We start from the raw sequence: 19,763 nt of genomic DNA, 5'->3' as shown, positions 1-19,763 counted from the left end.
TGTAAACACCATTTGAAGCCTGGAGCCCGTCCACAAACAGGTGGTACCAGCCCCGCCCACTGCGCAGCGCTGCCTGACCGCTGCCTGACTTCACTGCAGAAACTAACACAATCCAATAGGGTAAAGCAGTGATTCTCTGATTAAAAAAAGAGTCTCACGTGGTGATACTGGACTAAGTATTAAAGAGAATACAGTTTGCCAGGCTACATGCACATTTTAGAAAAGAATAGGCAAAATCAAGTGCAGTTAGTATTTTTAAAGGATAAACACATAAACATGGTTTATGTAAATAAAGGAGAAATTTGGTTACAGAGAATTTGTTGTTGTTGTTCAGCCGCCCAGTCGTGTCCGACTCTTTGTGACCCCACGGACTGCACACGCCAGGCCTCCCTGTCCGTCACCATCTCCCAAAGTTTGCCCAAGTTCATGTCCATTGCATCAGTGATGCCATCCAGCCATCTCATCCTCTGATGCCCTCTTCTCCTTCTGCCCTCAATGTTTCCCACCATCAGGGACTTTTCCAATGAGTCAGCTGTTTGAATCCGGTGACCAAAATGCTGGAGCTTCAGCTTCAGCATCAGTCCTTCCAACAAGTATTCAGGGTTGATCTCCCTTAAGATGAACTGGTTTGATCTCCTGGCAGTCCAAGGGACTGCAGAAGGAAGTCTTCAGAAGTCTTCTCCAGCACCACAGTTAGAAGGCATCAATTCTTTGGTGCTCTGCCTTCTTTACAGTTCAGCTCTCACAACCGTATGTGATCACTGGGAAGACTGTAGCCTTGACTATATGGACCTTTGTCAGCAAAGTAATGTCTCTGCTTTTCAACACACTTGTCTAGGTTTGTCATAGTTTTCCTGTCAAGAAGCAATCAATCGCCTTCTGATGTCACGGCTGCAGTCACCACCCACAGTGATTTTGGAGCCCAAGAAGAGGAAATCTGTCACTATTTCTACCTATCCCCCCCTTATATTTGCCATGAAGTAATGGGGCCAGATTCCATGACCTTAGTTCTTTTTAATATTTAGTCTTAAGCCGGCTCTTTCACTCTCCTCCTTCACCCTCATCAAGAGGCTCTTTAGTTGCTCTTGGCTTTCGGCCATTAGAGAGGTATCATCCACATATCTGAGATTGTTGACTTTTCACAGCTTAACTTTAGGAAATCAACTAAAATTTAGTTACTACCATCTTGGCTGCATTTAGCTAAATACTCAAGATAGCCAAGACTGCTCACAAAGGTTTTTTTGTTTTGTTTTGTTTAGTTTTTGTTTTTTTGCTTTAGGCACAAGGTAAGTGATTATTTAAAGCTAAAACTATTTTGTGTCATATAGTGACATAAATTATATGTCACCTGGACTTCTCTGGTGACTCAGACAGTAAAGCATCTGCCTACAAAGCGGGAGACCCGGGTTCAATCCCTGGGTTGGGAAGATCCTCTGGAGAAGGAAATGGCAACCCACTCCAGTGTTCTTGCCTGGAGAATTCCATGGACAGAGGAGCCTGGTAGGCTGCAGTCCACGGGGTCGCAAAGAGCCGGACACGACTTCATTTCCGCCTTCTCTCTTTCAATGACGTAAATGAAGGCACCACACTCCATGTGCTCTCTCCAATGTAGGAGTGCAGGAATTATAAAGAAAACTAGAATAATCAACACTGATTTTGAAAGAAATAAAGATTTCCATAAGTAGATAAAGGATCTACAAAAAATACAAAAATCTCCACCTAAAAATCTGTAACAGTCCTAAAGATTTGACTAATACTAAACGCAGTAGGAAAATAGATGTTTTAAACTACTTAACATGTAATTTTTAAGTTAATAGATAATTAAGCTTGTAGAGTTAAACTTAACTCCTAACACATTACATTGTCCACCCACTGAGTTGGCTGGGAGAGTAATTTTCTTATGGTTCAGGATTTTAAATGCCTTAATTAAGTTAGAAAAGACTTTAAAACCATTATGAAGTGCTATTTTTATCCCTGATAAATTTGTGTGGAAATAAAATCAGATTTTTGGTGTCAAGGGTGGTTATTTTAGTGGGGTGAGTGGCATTAATTATTTCCCTGCAATCTGGGGGAATATGAGTGAACAGAACAAGAACCAGGAGCTGTTAAAACAGAATCTCGGGGGACGGCTCCTGCGGTGCTGGTGGCACAGTGGTTGGTGTGTGTGGTGTGGAGTCACCACCAGACCCGACCCAACTACAGGCGTGGGGTGAGCCCTGCCCTCTACACAGAAACAAGAAGTGATGAATCCACAGGCGGTGCTAGATTTCAGTTCTCTTATAAACCTGAGGTCAAGTGTTACATGTCAACAAAATACATGCTTAAAATTTACAAATCAAATGTTACATGTCAACAAAATATATGCTTAAAATATACAAACTACCAAATGTTATCGACAGGAGAATATCTAGCTGCAGAGAAAAATTACTGCTACCTCATTATTCAGAAGATTGTGGAAAAACACCTTTTAAAAAATTTTCAGGTCATAACCAGGGGCCTAAGAGACAGGAAAAACATTCAGAAATGAGTACATCTTGCTGCCAACAAATGATGTCTGAGGTGACCCCAGTTAGTGTCAACAACTCAAGAAACAATCTGAAACATATGATTTTCATAGAACTGGTTATTTTGATACCTTCACATTCATGGAGCAGATTCCTTCCAAATTATCCCATTTCTTAGAGAGCTGTCTTTTAAAATGTGATTGTACATCCAAAGAGTATGTGTCCATGAAAACAGAGGAGTTCATCACTGCATTTACAAACTAATCCATGAACAACCACTAACCATTTTCTACCTGTGTCTAAGTAATTTCAATTTTTCCAACTCCAAATGGGACTTGCAACACTGTCGAACTTCTCAGTGGAAAAGCATTTGCTGTTCTAAACTACACAAGAATGGATATCGATAAATCACATCAATCTGATGAACAGATCCTGCATTTGCAAAGTCAGGCAATGATATCAGAACATTGAGATGCTACACAAAATTCTGTTATCACTGAAACTTATCTTCTTTCTCAACTCCAACCTGACAGTGATGGGGCACAACAAAATATAAACCATTCATCTTTTTGATGAATTTTTGACAGAAGAAAAATACTTCTGAAAAAAAAAGTTTACCTGTGTGACTCTTACTGGTTAGTTGTAGTCAGCACTGTTAAAATAACCATTTGGGCAAAACGTCCCCATTTAACTGACTGGAGAATGTTCTGAATTCCGCATGGAGCCAGATGGCAGGGCTAACCACAGGCTCAGCTGGCAAAGCGAGCCACCGTCCCAGCTAGGATGAAGAATCACCAGGGGTTCATGTCCCCAGCTTCCCCCGCTGCTCAGAAACCACCATCCCAGGAAGACCAAGATGAACAGGGAAGGTGCGGTCCCTGGGTGCTCCAAGGGTTCTGTCCCAGGGCCCTGCAAGCTTATGGCGAAGGAACGGAACACACTGACTTCTCGAAGTGCCCAGAAAAGGCTGGCACGGCCCCCTCGGCCTCCACAGCACAGGCTGGAGGGTCAAAGAGAGATGGAGCTCCCTCCTGGGCCCAAGACCGTGGCAAGCCAGCAGGCTCCCGGACCGGGGTGGAGGTGAGGAAGTGGGCTGAACACATCAGTGAGCCCTGAAGGGCAGGTTCTCGGTGGGCCAGTCTTCACTTGTGTGCATCTGAAAGGATTCAGAACTCACATGCTGCTAAAGACACACAAACTATCACACGCTGAAAGCCGATTCACTCCTGTTTCTTGACCGACACTTTTCTGGTTCGAAAAGGATCTACACGCTGCGGACACCACCCCAGTGAACGCAAACTTCAAGACGTCACACAGATTCTGGAAGCTTTAAAAAAAGCACTCTCTTTCAAGGAAGGGTTGCATATTATTCATGGTATTTGATGTATGTTTCAATAGCAAATCAAATGTCAAACAAATTCTGGAAGCTTTAAAAAGCACCCTCTTTTAAGGGAGGGTTGTATATATTATTCATGGGGCTTGATGTATGTTTCAATAGCAAATCAAATTTTAATCCTGGAAAACTTCAAGTGCTAGCAGACTATACGCATGAGATACACGCCCTGAAAGTTACTTCCCCCTCTTTGCCCCTCTCTTGGCAATTTCTATGCTTAACATAGGTGCTTTATCAATCCCAACACACGGAAAGGAGGTGACGAGTCCAAGACCCTCTAAGAAGAATCTTGCTGGCCTAACAACGGCAAAGTATTCAGATTCCATTTGACCTAACGGTCATCACATAACCCTAAGTTCTTAAAGCTGGCACTCCTAACTCTGCCTCAACACCTGGGTCTCCCTCCAGGTGCTACCTGGGGAGGTCTGTCTTTCTGGGCATCCAGGAGGTGATGTGTGTGGCTGGAGCCGCGTGGGGACCGCAGGGGAGGTGTAAGGGGAGAACGCAGGCTGTCTTTCTCCCAGACGCACTGCCATAGGTTATAAATCATTTGCCCTGGGGGCTTTCCATCTACTCAAACAGTGAGTTTCAGAGGCTGGGTGAAAAGAAAACAAGAAAAAAACAGCTATCTCGTAAAAACAGAGACACTTCTCTGTTCTGAAGGCCAAATTAGATTTTCATTTGTGTTCCCACCGAAACGACAGAATTGAAAGTCAGGATTTGTCAAGAAGAAACTCTTTTCTAGATTAATCTAACATTGCAAGGCACAACCCATGCGGATCCCAGACCACCAGCCTCACAGGAGAGGAAACGCCCTCCCACTGCCCAGGGCTGGACGCGGGGACTCGGGGAGCTGCCTCTGGAGCCCTGCGGACCCGGGACGGAGCCAGGAGACCCCGGGACGCAGGGACCAGCCCCAAGGGCACCGCAGGGTGGTGCGCCCGGGAGGACCGGCTTCAGAGCGGGCAGAGCCTTGGCCGCCGCTCCTCCCCAACCAACATCGCCTCTCAGAGGAGCTGCGGGCAAGAGTCTGAGAGACCCGGCAGTTTAACCGCGGGGCTGAGCGATGACACGCCAAAGCGGATCAGTGAACTGATGGCCCAGGTTCAGCAAGGGGAGCTAAACAGACGGATGGCCGCCTGCCCCTCAGAGAGCCGGGGAGGCCGCGTCCCCTCGCTCTGAGGACCGCGGTCTGCTCCTCAGAGGGCCGGGGAGGCCGCGTCTCCTCGCTCGGAGCTGCGGACGTGGGCCGCCGTCCTCCTCCGCACAGGCAGGAGGCGCGAAGGCCTGAAGGAGTGACGCCCCGGAAGCTTATCCAGTCCTGTTTCCTCAGAGCCCAATGGCGGCAGAAAGCCGGGGGAACACACCAGGGTAAGGAGGCCCGCGCGTTTCCCAGCCTCAACAGGCTGCAGCCGCACCGGCGCCAGGCCAAGAAAACCACGTCTGTTACTGATCGAGGGCGTGCGGGATTCTGGAGACACAGGCTCTTCGAGAGAGGTCCCGGTGGGTCTCTGATGGAAGTACTCAGCAGAAAAACGTAAGGAGGCATCTTCAGCCTCCTTTTTTGGTCTCCTCCTATTTCTTGTCAAAAAGAGGATGTATTTGCCAAGAATAAATGCTGAAGGCACAGTACCAGAGCAAAATCCCGTATTCAGAGGAGAATCTGATGCGGACACAGGAACTGCTCCTTCACATGAAGTGAAAGGACCACTGTGCTCCAGCGATCTTAATTTTACCAAAAATCTCGTAGTGTTCTTCTGCATAACGCGAACGCTTGAAAATAGTTCCATTTTCTGGAGCTTCAGGTCTCAGATATATTTTATATGCATTTCCGGCTAGATTCAGTGAAATAAAGTGTTCAAGAAATTAGCAATCTGGGACTTCTCTGGTGGTCCAGTGGTGAAGAATCTGCCTGCCAGTGCCAGGGACGTGGGTTCGATCCCTGGTCCAGGAGGATCCCACATGCCCTGGGGCAACGAAGCCCATGGGCCACAACTACTGAAGCCTGCCTGCCGCAGAGCCCGTGTTCCCCAAAAAGAGAGGCCGCCCCAAGGCGAAGCCTGCACACTCCTAGAGAACAGCCCCTGTTTGCCCCAACTAGAGAAAACCCTCAGGCAGCAATGAAGACCCAGGGCAACCAGTACACACACAAACAAGCTTGTTTGGTCTCTGAAAAGCAGCAGCAAGGTGCTAATGGAGAAGCCAGAGGCGACCCCTCCAGGGCTTGGTCTCAGCCACCGTCCCGCAGCCGCCAACCCGGTGCTGGCTCACAGGAAATCCAGCCGCAGGCTCCTGCGTCTCGCCTGCCGACACGGGGCCACTGCCCGGGGCCACTAGGGAACAGGAGGCCAGACCTGCGGTGCAGCCGGGAACACCGGGCCGCTCGGGCCTGTTTACCACTTCCCGGCTGGAGACAGCAGTCTACGAGCTGAGGGAGTGCGTAAAGGTGTGTCCTCCCGGACGGACGGGCTGGGCATCACACGACACCGGGAAACGCTGCTGCCATGGAAGGCGCTTCTGAGGCAGCGGCCAGCCTCTACAAGGCTCCTTTTCCCCAGTCGCTCTCACTGAGTGTCTGGGGTCTGCATGTGTGTGTTTAGGAACACGTCTACATAGGCGTCCGTCGAGGGTTTCGGTGGAGACGCTGGAAACGAGAAAAGCGGACGAGAGACGCGGTCGTGCGATCACCACCATCCGCTCCCAGTGAAGCGCCATCTTCTCGAGGCTTCTCGGTCTCTCTGCTCCTGGAGGCTGAGGGCAGCCTCTGCGTCTGATCGGATGGGATGGGGAATGCCATCCGCATGTCCAACCTTGAAACATCTTCCCTTCCCGCGGGCTTGGCCATCGCTGTGAAGGAGGTCAGCCATAGGGTTCTGATGATTCCAGAGAAACTGCTTCTGGAAACTGGAAGCCTCAGTGGCTAGACCTCCTCCTCTGAATTAAACTAGAGCCTCCGGGTTTCTGCTCTTCCCTGGTAGCAGGGTATATCCACCTTTCCCCTAATCTTTCCCCCCACCCTCTTTTTAGTGGAGTCTTAGCCTAAGGCATAATGTTCTGTTTTTCCACAGTTATAAAAGTTGGGAGAGTTGACACCACCAATTAAAAGATGCTTTAATGTCAAGTTCTGAGGCAGAAGTGTGATAAAAGGAGCCACAGAGGAGAAGGGGATCAATAGTAACCTTATTACAGATCATCTCTGCTTGGTCCAGATGGGCTGGTTCCATCGATCATGAAGTGTGATTTCTCTCTTCCCTGCGTCAGGCAGTGGCCAGACCAAATACAGGAAACCATACCAACAACACACCGCAGAGCACGCTTGATGGTGGCTTGTTTGTGTAAGGAAAAAACTCTTCACGTCTTTTATTTAAAGGACCTTGCTTTATCTAAGAAATATGCAAAGCCATGAGGTAGAAGGGACTACTTATAACTTAGGTAAAAATATTCACAGTGAGCAAACATGCTCTTAGACAAAGCATCTTGTTCTTTTTTTTTTTTAAACACTAAAAAAATACTGTTCTCTACTGGATAAATGGATTCCCCAGAGAGTGCTTTCTTAATTAAGCGTGAAGGCAATTAAAATCAGGATTTTTGCAGAGCTTTAAAAGATAGAAACAAATTAACTTAAAACAGAAAGTGGAGACAAAGGAACTGCACTGACAGGAATGAATTCATGGGTATCTCCGAGCAGATGGCAGCCTGCTAGTCCACTGCTGAGCGTCAACAACCGCACTGTCTCTGACAGAGCAGGGCGTCCTCTCCTCTCCGTTTTCCCCTTCTCTCCTCTCATTCCCCAGGACTTCATCATCAGTTTAACAACAATGACTGAAGCATATTCCAGAGTGCAGAAACATGGCAGCAAAATCAGGAAAAACATCTTTTTCTTTAAAAAATGTTTGTGTGATGAGGACACTTAACATGAGCTCTACCCTCTTAACTCGCTCCGTGGATAACACACTACCGCTGACCAGAGGCACAGGTGGTACACAGGTCTTCAGTGAGATGGCTTTTCCATCTCACGGAACTAAAGTTTCATGCCTGGTAATTAATAATGTCCCATTTCCCTCTCCTCCTAGACCCTGACAATGACCATTCTAGTCTCTATGATTTTAGGCACTTGACTACTTTAGATACCTCATATATGTGGAATTCTACAGGGCTTGCCTTTCTGTATCCAGTTTATTTCCCTCAGAATACAGCCCTCAAAGACCAATGAAAAAATTGTAATGAGAACTTTCTTTTCATGTAACTCTTCACAAAATGTTTAAACTTCCAATGTTTTCTGTTGAGGAAGAATGCTGACATCTTGGTCTCTATGTATTAGTACAGATCTCAATTAAAAAAAAAATTAAGCAGAAAGTAGTTGGTGAATCTGAAACAAATAAGCAATAAGAGTTAGGGAGCTGAATCGGTACTTTCATCAACATTAAAGGGATGGTAAACATCGTTTTGGCATAAAATGGTGATGAATGAAGTCACATCGATGGGAGAGGGGAGATGTCCTAAACCCTGGGGGGACCATTCCAGGAGCGCTGGGTATCATGGAGGACCCACGCGCTCACCAGAGTTTCTTACTCAGGTTACATAATCCTGATCTTCTTCAACCCAGCCTTTAAACCCACGAAAGAACAAGTTCAACCATGATATTTAATTCTCAGCAGGTGATGCATTCAAGTTCATTTACATAGGCACTGAGTAAAATCTTTAAATTTTCTGTTTTCTGAAGTAAGAATATAAAAGATATACTTGTCATTGGATTCCTTTGAGTGGAACTTAATCTACTGAACACAGTCCTCCTTATTTTAAGCTCATCGAAGCTGCCTTTTAACATACACCAAGGGACTTCTCTGGGGGTGCAGTGGTTAAGAATCTACCTTCCCAAGCAGGGGACCTGGGTTCAATCCCTGGTTGGGGAACTAAGATCCCACATGCTATGTGGCAACTAAGTCCATGTGCTGTGAGCCACAACTAGAGAGAAGCCCCAATGGTGCAATCTGATAGTCAAAAATAAAATAAATAAATACTAAAAAAAAAAAAATACACCAAGGTACACAAGACGAATTGTTCTCTGCCTTCATGAGGGAACAAGAATCAGAAATAAGGTAGCTGGGACTTCAAGAGCCCCACATGAACCATTTCAGATCATGATTATTGGAGCTATTTGGGCTTTATGAGCAGACTCATCATTCATCTACAAACCACACACACGGCTCATTTTCCTCATCTGGACTATGGGGGACAAACTGGACAAGGAGACAAGCTGGGCCCTAAAGCTGGTTCTGATGTTAGCCGGATGCACCCCTGTGTTTCCATTTTCTCATCTGCACAATAAAGGCAGGTGACCTCTGAGCTCCCCCTCACCCAGCCCTCTCACAGCCCCAAATCCTGACTCTGAGCATGGCCCCTGATTGCTCAAACATGTGCAGGAACTCCCCCGGCCCACGCGTCAGTTTCCCAGGACAGGTGCTTCCCATTCCTGAGCGTGTTTCACCCTGTGAACCCGCCTGCAACTGTCTTCTTTCTTACTTTCACCTGCCGATGTCTGACTCACTTGTAAAGGTCGAGCTCAAAGGCCAGTGTTTCCTTGAAGCCTTTCCAGGCCCTAAACTTTAAACTGACCTTTCTCTCTCACGAACATCCAGATAATTTATTTCAGTTCAGTCACTCAGTCATGTCTGACTCTCTGTGACCCTATGGACTGCAGCACACCAGGCCTCCCTGTCCATCACCAACTCCCAGAGCTTATTCAAACTCATGTCCATTGAGTCGGTGATGCCATCCAACCATCACATCCAGTGTCATCCCCTTCTCCTCCAGCCTTCAATCTTTCCCAACATCAGAGTCTTTTCAAATGAGTCTTTTCAAAATAATTTATTTACCTATTTAAAAATATCTAGCATCTCTCCTCTCACTATCTATGGATACACGTACTCTCTTCCACTAAGCTGTAACCTCCTCCCAGGAAGAAAATCCCCCTTGCTGTGACCACATGGCTGCTCCCACTCTCCGGACAAGCCCCTCCTTATTTCTAGCCCATCTGCCTGGTTTAAGAAGCTGTCTGAGCTTGACTTCTTCCTCTGCTCCCGAGCGACTTTGACACCCACCTTCCCGAGTGAGGTCCCAGCCTCAAACCTCGCCACTTTCAGGACCCAAGGAGGATCTACAAATAGGGTAAGACAAACACGATCTGGACCATTCTGAAGACTTGTCTGTTGGTGGGAATCACAAGGGCCCTTAGAACACTCTGGGGTCCATGGGCAGGGTTATCACACAACTGATTATCTAAACAGGGACAACTGTAAGGGTTAAAGGGAGAGCTATTCATAATCACGCTGGGACCAGAGGTGAGCAGGCAGGCTGTGTGCCTCCTTCCCACCTCCACACTGCCCACAAGTGCATGGTCAGCCCCTTCCCTGCCTCTCCTTTTTCACAGATGGGGACGTTTCAGCCACCCTAGTTCATTCATGAGAGTTTACACACAGCAAAGTGATCACTATCTTGAGAGCTTAAGTACATATTCAAGCAGCCCCAGGTGATACCACCAGCCCATCCTCACTGGGGGCACCTCCAGGGCACAGACGCACAGTAATGCAGGACTCAGCGGGGGCAGGGAGCATTTCTCCAACTACACCTGCACTTGGAGTCTTCAAACTATAAAGGGGAAGTCAACAGAAGGAAATAAGATCTTATCTGGAGTCCTCAGACTATAAATGGGAAGTCAGCAAAATGAAATAAGATCTTATTTCCAAGGCTAATTTTGGGTTAAGCTCAATATAACATTACAAAAATAGAGGCTATCCAAGACCTTACTACATTTCCCATGGATATTTCATCTGTTCTTTAGGTAGCTTTAATAAATTAACTGTCACAAGGTGAGAAGTAATTAAGTCACCAATAAATGGACTATAAAATATTATAAGAGCTATACTGTTGCTATAACAATGTGACAATTTTTAAATGCAAATTATAAAAATTTTAATTTAAGTTAGATACTTTATGGCTTAGTTTACCAGGTGGAATTAAAAATAGAACAAATCACTAAAACTAGGGGTATAACACAGCCCAGATATTTAAACATTATGTAAGACTAATTGCACAACTTTAAAAATTCAAGCAAGCTAATTGTCTTATCATTTCTGCAACAACACAATTATAAAGTCACCAGCAAATTAGAATTACATAATACGTGTATTCATCCACCAGCCCAGGGAGAGGGTGGGGTGGGGAAGTAAGGGGCACTGAGCAACTCCTGTTCCAAGTACCGCGGTGGGTGCTATGTCAACCTCACCAGGATCCCTCCTGCTCTGCACTCAGCCTGGACCAGGTCCTGGTACCAACCCTGGCTCAGCTCTCGCCTCCCTGGGGCATCGCAGCCCACTCTCAGGAAGGTCCTGTTCAAAAGGTTACCAGGAAGAAACGGTCCCGTGTGGCCCGTGAGACACCCGAGCGGGTAAGTCCTCTTAGATGCTGGTCAACGACACAGATCTGCAAGGCAGCTAACAATTCTACTTGTGGCTTAAGTTTTAAAAGCATTTACAGATATCAGCGACTTCTTTGGGCTTCTCATAAAACTAACCAGGCAGCCTGAGTCGCTGCATGGAAGGGTTCTTTAGACTTCTCCATTTTTCCTATCTTTCCCTTTTCCCCTCAAAGGAATCTCAGCATGAGCTTCTTATGCTTTTCTCTCCAACTGCCATCCTAGCAGACAGGACGGCTCCCTGAGGACAGGGGCCATATATGTTCATGCCTGTGGCCGCTCCAGCACCCAGCACAGAGCGTCCCCACCCCCGACCCACTGAAGTCTACAGACACTTCTGCCCCACCAGCCTCCTGTCTGGGGGTGACTGCCACTCCCCGCAGCGTGCCTGCAGTGTCCACAGTTCGGTCCTTATTTATCTGACGTCACCATGAACTCTAAGCTGGAAAAAGCAGGAAATAGCAAGCATCGGCCTCAAACGCCACTTTTTTTCTTAAGCTAGTGAACTGATGAGCTGTTTAAAACACTGCATTCTTATTATTGGTGGGAATGTAAATTGGTACAGTTTCCTAGGGAAAAAGGCAAGGAAGATCCTCAAAGCATGAAAAATAGAACTACCATAGGATCCAGCAATTCCACTTCTTGGAACATATCCAAAGGAAATGAAAGTACTAACTCAAAAAGATATCTGCACCCCATGTTCACAGCAGCATTATTTACAACAGCCAAGACATGGATACAACCTAAGTGTCTATCAATAGATAAAGGAGCTGTGAGACATACATATATATGCATACACATGTATTATATATATATATTAGTCATAAAAAAATGAAGCAATCCTACCATTTGCTACAACACAGATGAACCTTGAAGGTATTATGCTACGTGTAAATAAGTCAGAGAAAGACAAATGCTGTATGATCTCTCTTATATGTGGAAAGTAAAACAGAAACAAAAACAAACTGATGGAAAAAGAGATGGGGCTTGTGGTTACCAGAAGTGGAGAACTGAGAATCGGAGGAGAACAGTCAAAGGGCAGACGTTTCCAGCTACAAGACAAAGACGTCCTGGGAATGAAATGTACAAGATGACTGATACTCAGGAAACTTGTCAAGAGAGAAAACTAAGAGCTCTCATCACAAGAAAAGTTTTTTTTCCCTTCTTTATTTTTAAAATTGTATCTATTTGAGGAGACGGATGTTCGCTGAGCCCATTGTAATCATTTCACAACATGTGCGAATCAAACCATCAGGCAGCACACCTTACACTTACATAGGAGAGTCAATTATTTCTCAACAAAACTGGGGAAAGGAAAAAAAAATACTGCATTGTTCTGATTTGCACTTCCAAAGCTTATTCACCCAAAGACTTCAGTGAATAAGGTCAAGTGAAGAAGATCAAAAACAAAAATACTTCCCAAACTTTTGCTTTAGGAAATAGTACCCCACGGTCAACTCAATGCCTGAAACAGGGCACGCTACGCCCATCAGCCTTTGGAAGGCCACTGCCAGCAAACAAAGGGCCCGACGGAGTCCCGCAGAGAGGACATCTGATTGATTTCACTCAAACCAGTATTTCCCTAAATTATTTCAACACGGAATCCTTTCTCCCTGGGGAAACATTAACATCCTAAGAAACCAAGGCTCCTCAGCACACGGTGTGGGGAAATGCTGATCGAAAGCCTTTTTGTCTTTTCTTCAAATTGTATCAAGTCCTGTGAGTTGCTGCTTTCTGATCCACTTATGGAACAGCAAGCAAACATTTCTGTTAAACTTCACGCAGCCTCTCCCGATCCGTCTCAGACCACAGCAGCCTACAGCAGAAGCAGCCTCCTGTCTTGTGGTCTGAACGCCCACTTCGAGGGTGGAGGTGGGGTGGGTGAGGCCTGTGATCTCTGAGCACAAGTGGCAGCCTCGCCCATCTGGGAGGGGAGTGTCCCACCCCACCCTCAACCCTCACTGCTGGCGCATGCAGGGGTTCAGATAGCTGCAGCTACACTGAGCTCCAAGGGGCGGTGCTCACCCGCCCACACCTCCTTCAGAGTTACAATCAATCAAAAAGGACTGCGAGAGCGGGATGCGATTAAGAAAATGCAAGACAGACCTCAAGTGCAAAAATGCAGCATTCTAGGTGTCCTGAGGATTCCTCACTGACGCTAGCTGATTACCAATCATGGGCACTGCGGGGGCTGCAGTCAAGGGGGAGGGCATTGCACGGTCCAGGCACATGGTGGAAACACCTGCCTCTGAGGGTATTTAAAAGGCATTTTAGAAAAAAAGTTAACTTTCTCACCTCTGCCAGTTTGAAAAATGAAAACAAAATATGGGTGAATCAATGGCTGACTGTAGGGAAAGATTTTTTAAAAATCCTTACTCTATGTGTGTCGAAAATCATGTATGCTTTAGAAAGCAATTCAGATGTATTCCTGAAAAGCTGACTACTATTTGATCCAATGGAGGCATGTGTCTGAATCCTGCTTTCTAAAACAGCAACAACGAAACTCTGAAGTCTTTCAAACGCAGCAAGGTTGGGAGAGTCAGGCTTCCAGCACAGGTAAAGGTAAGTCCTTAGCCAGAACTCCTGAGCACATCAGGGGTACTGGCCCAAGACGCCCCTCTCCCCCGGGGCACCCTGAAAGTGGGAGGAGCCACTCACCATGTCGTAAGTCGTCACAATCTTCTTCAGCACCTCGGGCACGATCCCCTGCAGCTCCATGGTGGGGTACTGCTCGCTGAGGTTCAGGACCACCAGGGGCGTGTTATCAGGTCCCAGGAAGCGGGGAGACACAGCCAGCATGCACTGCATGAGGTTGGCCACGGAGGAGAGGCCACACAGCTCCTTGAAGGACACCACTGCGTTCTGCTCAGTGGGAAGAAAGAAGGCGCGCTGTAATTCACCAGGGGCTGAGTTTCCCAGGGATGCTGTCCTCGACACACCTGGTTATCCTGGTCCTGACTGGCTCGGCAGTTATGAGTTAGTGTTACAACAGACGTGGTTAATGATTATTTTATCCTGGGGAAAAAGGGCTATTTTCCAAAGTAAACGCAGACATAGGCATTTGTAACACCAATTTATCCAAAGGGCAGAAAAGGCAAACAAGTTAAATTCTTTTGAAGGGCAAAGCTGCTTTTCAGATCAAAGTTCACAGCAGTGCAAATGTTGATATGCAATTACAAGCAAATAAACAAAACAATGGCTTCTGCTTTCTAAAAGATGAGAAAAAAATGGAATCAGGCTTCAACTAAGTATCAAGTAGGCCAGCCATCCAAAAAGGAGAGGAACATCTGGCAGGCAGGAACCCGAGTCCCTCTCACCTGTTCACACCCACTGGTTCCAAAGCTAGAGGGACTTCGGGGAAGCTGCAGTTTCAGGCGGGAGACCCGGGGACCATGGCCTGCCCTGCCCATCGCCCCGTCTCCAGGGGTCCCACTGCTCCTCCTCCTGCCTTCTTTATTTCTAATCACTAGCGATGGGCCATGGAAATACCCATGAAAGGAAGCCCTTCCGCACTGTGGAAGGCCGTGAGCGGGCGTCTGAGTGCCGCTCGGAGGCATGTATGTTCACGTGGCCCCGTCTGACCCTCCACCACCACACTGGGCCCGAGGGGACCGAGCCTCAGCTGTGGCCTCTCCCGTCCGTCTGGGGTCATGCAGCCGGCAGGCGAAGGGATCAGGCTGGTACCTGAAGTCGGTTCAGGACAAGATCGACACTCTCGATCCTGCACTGCCGTAACAGGCACATTCTAACCGAAACACGGGAGATCCGGGCGCGCCTGGGTCCCGACCTGGGTTGAGGATGGCACCCAGAGGGCAGGGGTAGAGGCGCCCAGACCTGTGCCTTCTGCGCTCAAATGCCCCAGTCCTTGGAGATGAGCAGCACATCGGTTTGAAATGGAAATGTTTGATCAATGCTACTTTAAATACGGTCATCAAGCTGAGCATCCTGGATGCTGACGGTCGTGACAGTCCTTCCTGCGGGCACTGTGGGGCCCTCAGAGCCCCCTAACTTCTTCTCCACCTGCTGTCGTCCTGGTCGTTTCGTCTCCCGCTCCCTGCCCGCAGCCCCTTCCCAGTGCCCACCCCCCAACCACAGGCACCTGCGGGGTCCTGCTCACTCAGGCTCCGCGGCCCAGGCGCAGTGCCGACTGCACACCGCACTCACAGTGCAGACACACGCAGCTTCACGCACACGCGGGTGTGGCTGCAGCCTGCTTGGAGCCGAGGTCCACGACCGCACCAGCCTCGGGAGCTGAGGTCCACGACCATGGCAGCCTCGGAGACAGGGAGACACCCTCTGTATTTCTGTTATGCTTTTGCTTTGAGACAAACGATACCATTTCTCTGCTGCGGGCAGGTCTTTTTGTTTTACTTGCTGCTGGCATTCTGCTCATAATAGTTAAAACATATACATGTATGTCTTTATACACACGTATCTTTGGGATGGACATACACTGGGACAGGCTGGGCTGGTGTGTGTGTGTGTGTCTGTGTGTGTGTGTCTGTGTGCTGGGGCTGGTGTGTGTGTGTCTGTGTGCTGGGGCTGGTATGTATGTGTGTGTGTGTGTGTGTGTGGCAGCCCTCATGACTTGTTCTGCATCGCTGGCAGCCCGCGTATCCTGCTAGACACGTGGACGATACTTAACTACATACACAATCCTGACTGACTGCTTTTAGTCGCTATGCGGTCCAGAGGTGGTCACTATCTTAGATGTCTAATAAATACAGGCGTCATGTGTCTCTTACTGAAACAATTAGATTCCTGGGCTTGAGTCAAGAGCAGGCTCAACACTCAGACAGACACTGGCTGTTTACAGACTTGCCATTCCCGCGGCAGGACCACCCCACAAGAAAGGATGGGGCCGTGTCCTTTCATTTTGATGGTCTGTCTGAGTGCTCCAGCTCAGGAATACCCAGCAACAGGAGAGATTCCCACCTACGCTTTTAGAAAAGATGGGCACCGTTGCTTAGGGTCTACCAGGGACCAGGGCCTTCTATGGACTCAGCAACAAGGCAGGCTCATTCCCAAGTGTCATCAACGTGTTGAAGGGCCAACTGCCCTTTTGCAAATTTACCATGATGGGGGAAAACAAAATGACATCAGTGGGTGAGCATTCTTACAAGTAACTGGAATTCACAAAGTACTTGAGGTCAGATACACAGCTGTTCGCTGAAACCCTCTAACAGCCTCCTGAGCCTCCATGGAGGCTGAGCCCGGCCTACCTGCATGTTCTCCCTGAGGTCCGTGGCGTCCCGGATCGGGGGCTGGGCGTTCTTGAAGACCTCGTCCACAGTTTTGATCCACAGCGTCCTCAGGGACGCGTACTCCCTGGACTTCTTTCCCTTCCGCACCGAAAGGCCCCTCTTGTGAGGCTTGCCGCCCCCTCTCCGGTTGGTGATGGCCACGTGCACGAACAGGGAGGCGTGCGCCAAGATCTCCCCGGTCAGCGACTGCAGTGGCACGTGGCGGTAGCCCGTCTGCAGGCACTCGAAGGGGATGGTATACTGGCCGATGAACTCGTCGCCGATGTAGTCGTCGTCCAAGACCACGAAGCGCACCATGGCCAGCTCGGGCAGGTTGACCTGGAACTCGAAGCTCTCGTCGAAGATGGGCGCGTCCCCGTTCTGGTGCACGGTCCTTGTCCTCTGCTCCGCGCAGTCAGCCGGGATGCCGTGGATCTCCACGTACACGTACGGGTCCACCACGTCGCCCTTGGCGCCCGAGCCTTTGGGCTTGGGGAAGTTCTGCCCGCTGATGACCTTGATGTGGAGCAGCTGTGGGGAGACCCCCGGCACCGAGTCCTTGGTGTTGGCGCTGAAGAAGGAGACCTCCTCCCGCATGATGGCCGGCCGCAGCACGTAGCCGCAGTTCCCATTCTGCCGGAACCAGCCCACGTTCAGGTCCATCATCAGCCCCGGGGTCTGGAAGTTCATGGCCACGATCTGACAGCCGCACTTCCAAAAATCCTGCGGGTTCATGTTGCTGGAGTCAATCCTCATCGGACTGGGGAAGACCCGGGCCAGAAAGCGCTTGTTGTAATTGACAAAGTCGCCCGGGTTCTCATTGGCATACTTGCTGGCCAGCACTTCGTTGAAGGAGCAGACCTCCCAGTACTTCTGAGCCTGGAAGGACACCTGGAACTCCTTGAACTGCACGGACTTGCAGATGCTCACCAGCTCTGACAGCTCTTTGCAGAGCTGGAAGCGCTTGGCAGGCACGTGGTTGGGCGGCTCCGAGTTCTCCTTGCCCACCCTCTGGGACATCTCCGCCCCCTCGTCCTCGTCAGTGACATCACCCTCGACCCCAGAGCAGCTGGAGGACAGCTTCTTTGCTTTGACGAGGATCTTCCCTTTCAGGACGTCTGGGGACGGCAGGTAAGATTCCTCGATGTTGGGTGATGTTGTGTACAGCTTGTCTCCTAAAATCTTCTTCATGTGCTGCACCATGACCTTCTGTTGTTTGATGGAACAGTGATTTTCCAAACACAGGATGAGCGGGTACTCGGAAGCGAAGAAGGCATACTTGTTGATGATGTCGATGACGCTGCGGAAGACGATCTGAGAGGTCATGGTGTGGCCCGTGTAAATCACAGGCTCATTATCCGGCCCGTCCCAGACATCCAATTCCACGCTCCGGCAACCCATTTTAAGAGCTCGGATGTACCCTGTGATATCAGAGGGGCCTCGGAACTGATCCTCGATCAAGTATGTGTTGTGAGATGAATTTATAAAGTAATGAGACAGAGGCTGCTTCATGTCCTGACAGACCTTCTTATGCTCTGGGTCAAATATGTAACAGTCGGGTGACATAAGGTAGTTAGTGAACCCGTCTATGGAAAGCCAGCCCTTCTCCTGACCCTCTCTGGATGGCTCGTATTTGTGGATAATCTCAAGGCTTATCTCCTCGTTTATGTGCGCCACGCCCTGCTCTGCCTCCAGAAACATCATCAGGTCCTTGGTATCAAGGAATTCTTTATTGCTTGAGAACTGAACTAAAAGGAAATAAATTTCAGGTCTAGTACAAAGCTCATGGAAAACCTCAACAAACTCCTCCTTTGTGACATCAGTACCAGTTTTGTCCTTGGATTTATGCAGTTCTTTGAACTTCAGCTCGATTTTGCTTGTTTTTAAGCCAGGATTGAGATTCCTGATACACTGCACGGCACTGCACAGAGTTATATGTCCCAGGCTATCTACATCAGTTTCACTGAACATCTGTGAAACCCAGGAAGTCCTCATGTTGTCCTGGCTACTTTCTAACATGTCAAGGGTATGTTTTCCATAAGAAATTAGGTACCGCAGTCCCGTGACCCAGATGTTTGCAACATCTGCAGAGTTGGCAACCAAATCGAGTGACTCATAATTCTCTCCATAGATGACGGAAAACGCACAGTCTTCGGATATCTGGTCGGAAACGCCATTGCTGCGGAATATGTCTGTATTTTTCCCCGTCCTCACTTCCTTGATGGACTTAATATCAATCTTGGCTTTCTCGGAATCCTTCTTGGATGGTTCCCACCTCAGGCTCTGCATGTCAGCGTCCAGCAAGAAATACCTGTGGTAAATTCTAGAGTTGGAGCGGACCTTTTTGAGCTCAGACCCCTCCACCATGGAGTTAATGCAGTCACTTGCACTGCTGATCTTCTTCTCTGTGGGCATGCTGCTGAAGGAGACGGTCTTTTTCCGCTCTCGTTTCTGTTTTGTACCATCCTAGGAGAGAAAAAGCCACAGCGGATTAGAAGTGCACAAAGGTAGGCTTCTGTGTTCCAGACTAGCAATAGAAACGTAATTTCCTTGGGAGAAGACTCATACTCTTAGGATTTGCTATTGTATGTCCCGTAATGCATGGTGCTCATTCACTTCTGAAGCTTAGAAGTGGCCTCTGTGTTTACAGCCTAATACAGACGGGTAAAAAAATCATTATTGAATAATTGCAATCCGTAAATGTCAAGAGGCATGATTTAAAAGCAATGCACAATAAAAGCTTGCATACAGAATTGGCCACATGGTTTGCAGGGATCAGGGGGAAAATGACCAAGCAGGACTTGGTGTTCAGAACCTGAGTTTAAGAAGGTCGTAGAGGGCATTAAGGCCCGTGCAGGCCCACGTCACACACAGGTTACACTGCCGCTCAGCAGACCCGGCTGGATGCCCCTCTCCTAACCAGGCTTCTCAAAAGGCTCTCACAAGACCACTTGCCTCAGAATTCCCATGGAACCAGCTCTCCAAGGGCTGATGCCCAGGCATTTACATTTTAGGCATCACTCTAGGAAACGGGAATGTACAGTAAAGTTTAAAACCACTCCCTAACCACATGGACTCACTGAGCTGTCTGGACTGCATCTGGAAAACTCGGTATGAGCCATTAAATTATGTGTTACATGAGTAGACCC

The 19,763-nt window shown here is 48.3% G+C and overlaps 1 protein-coding gene across 1 annotated transcript in view; it reads right to left on the bottom strand.

Moving 5' to 3' along the window:
• PLCL2 (phospholipase C like 2) overlaps positions 1 to 19,763 on the bottom strand; it is a 211,954-nt gene that overhangs the window by 74,133 nt on the left and 118,058 nt on the right. Inside the window, exons 3-4 of the mRNA XM_043474804.1 lie at positions 16,594 to 19,080; positions 14,030 to 14,233 (exon numbers count right to left, since the gene is read on the bottom strand). Of these exons, the coding sequence (XP_043330739.1) occupies positions 14,030 to 14,233; positions 16,594 to 19,080 (2,691 nt within the window). The remainder of the gene's footprint in view (positions 1 to 14,029; positions 14,234 to 16,593; positions 19,081 to 19,763) is intronic.

The sequence above is a fragment of the Cervus canadensis genome, chromosome 7, assembly GCF_019320065.1.
Source record: "Cervus canadensis isolate Bull #8, Minnesota chromosome 7, ASM1932006v1, whole genome shotgun sequence".
In the NCBI taxonomy this organism is placed as follows: Eukaryota; Metazoa; Chordata; class Mammalia; order Artiodactyla; family Cervidae; genus Cervus; species Cervus canadensis.
Note: the sequence above shows the minus strand (reverse complement) of the source record. Positions and strands in the feature narration are given on the sequence as shown.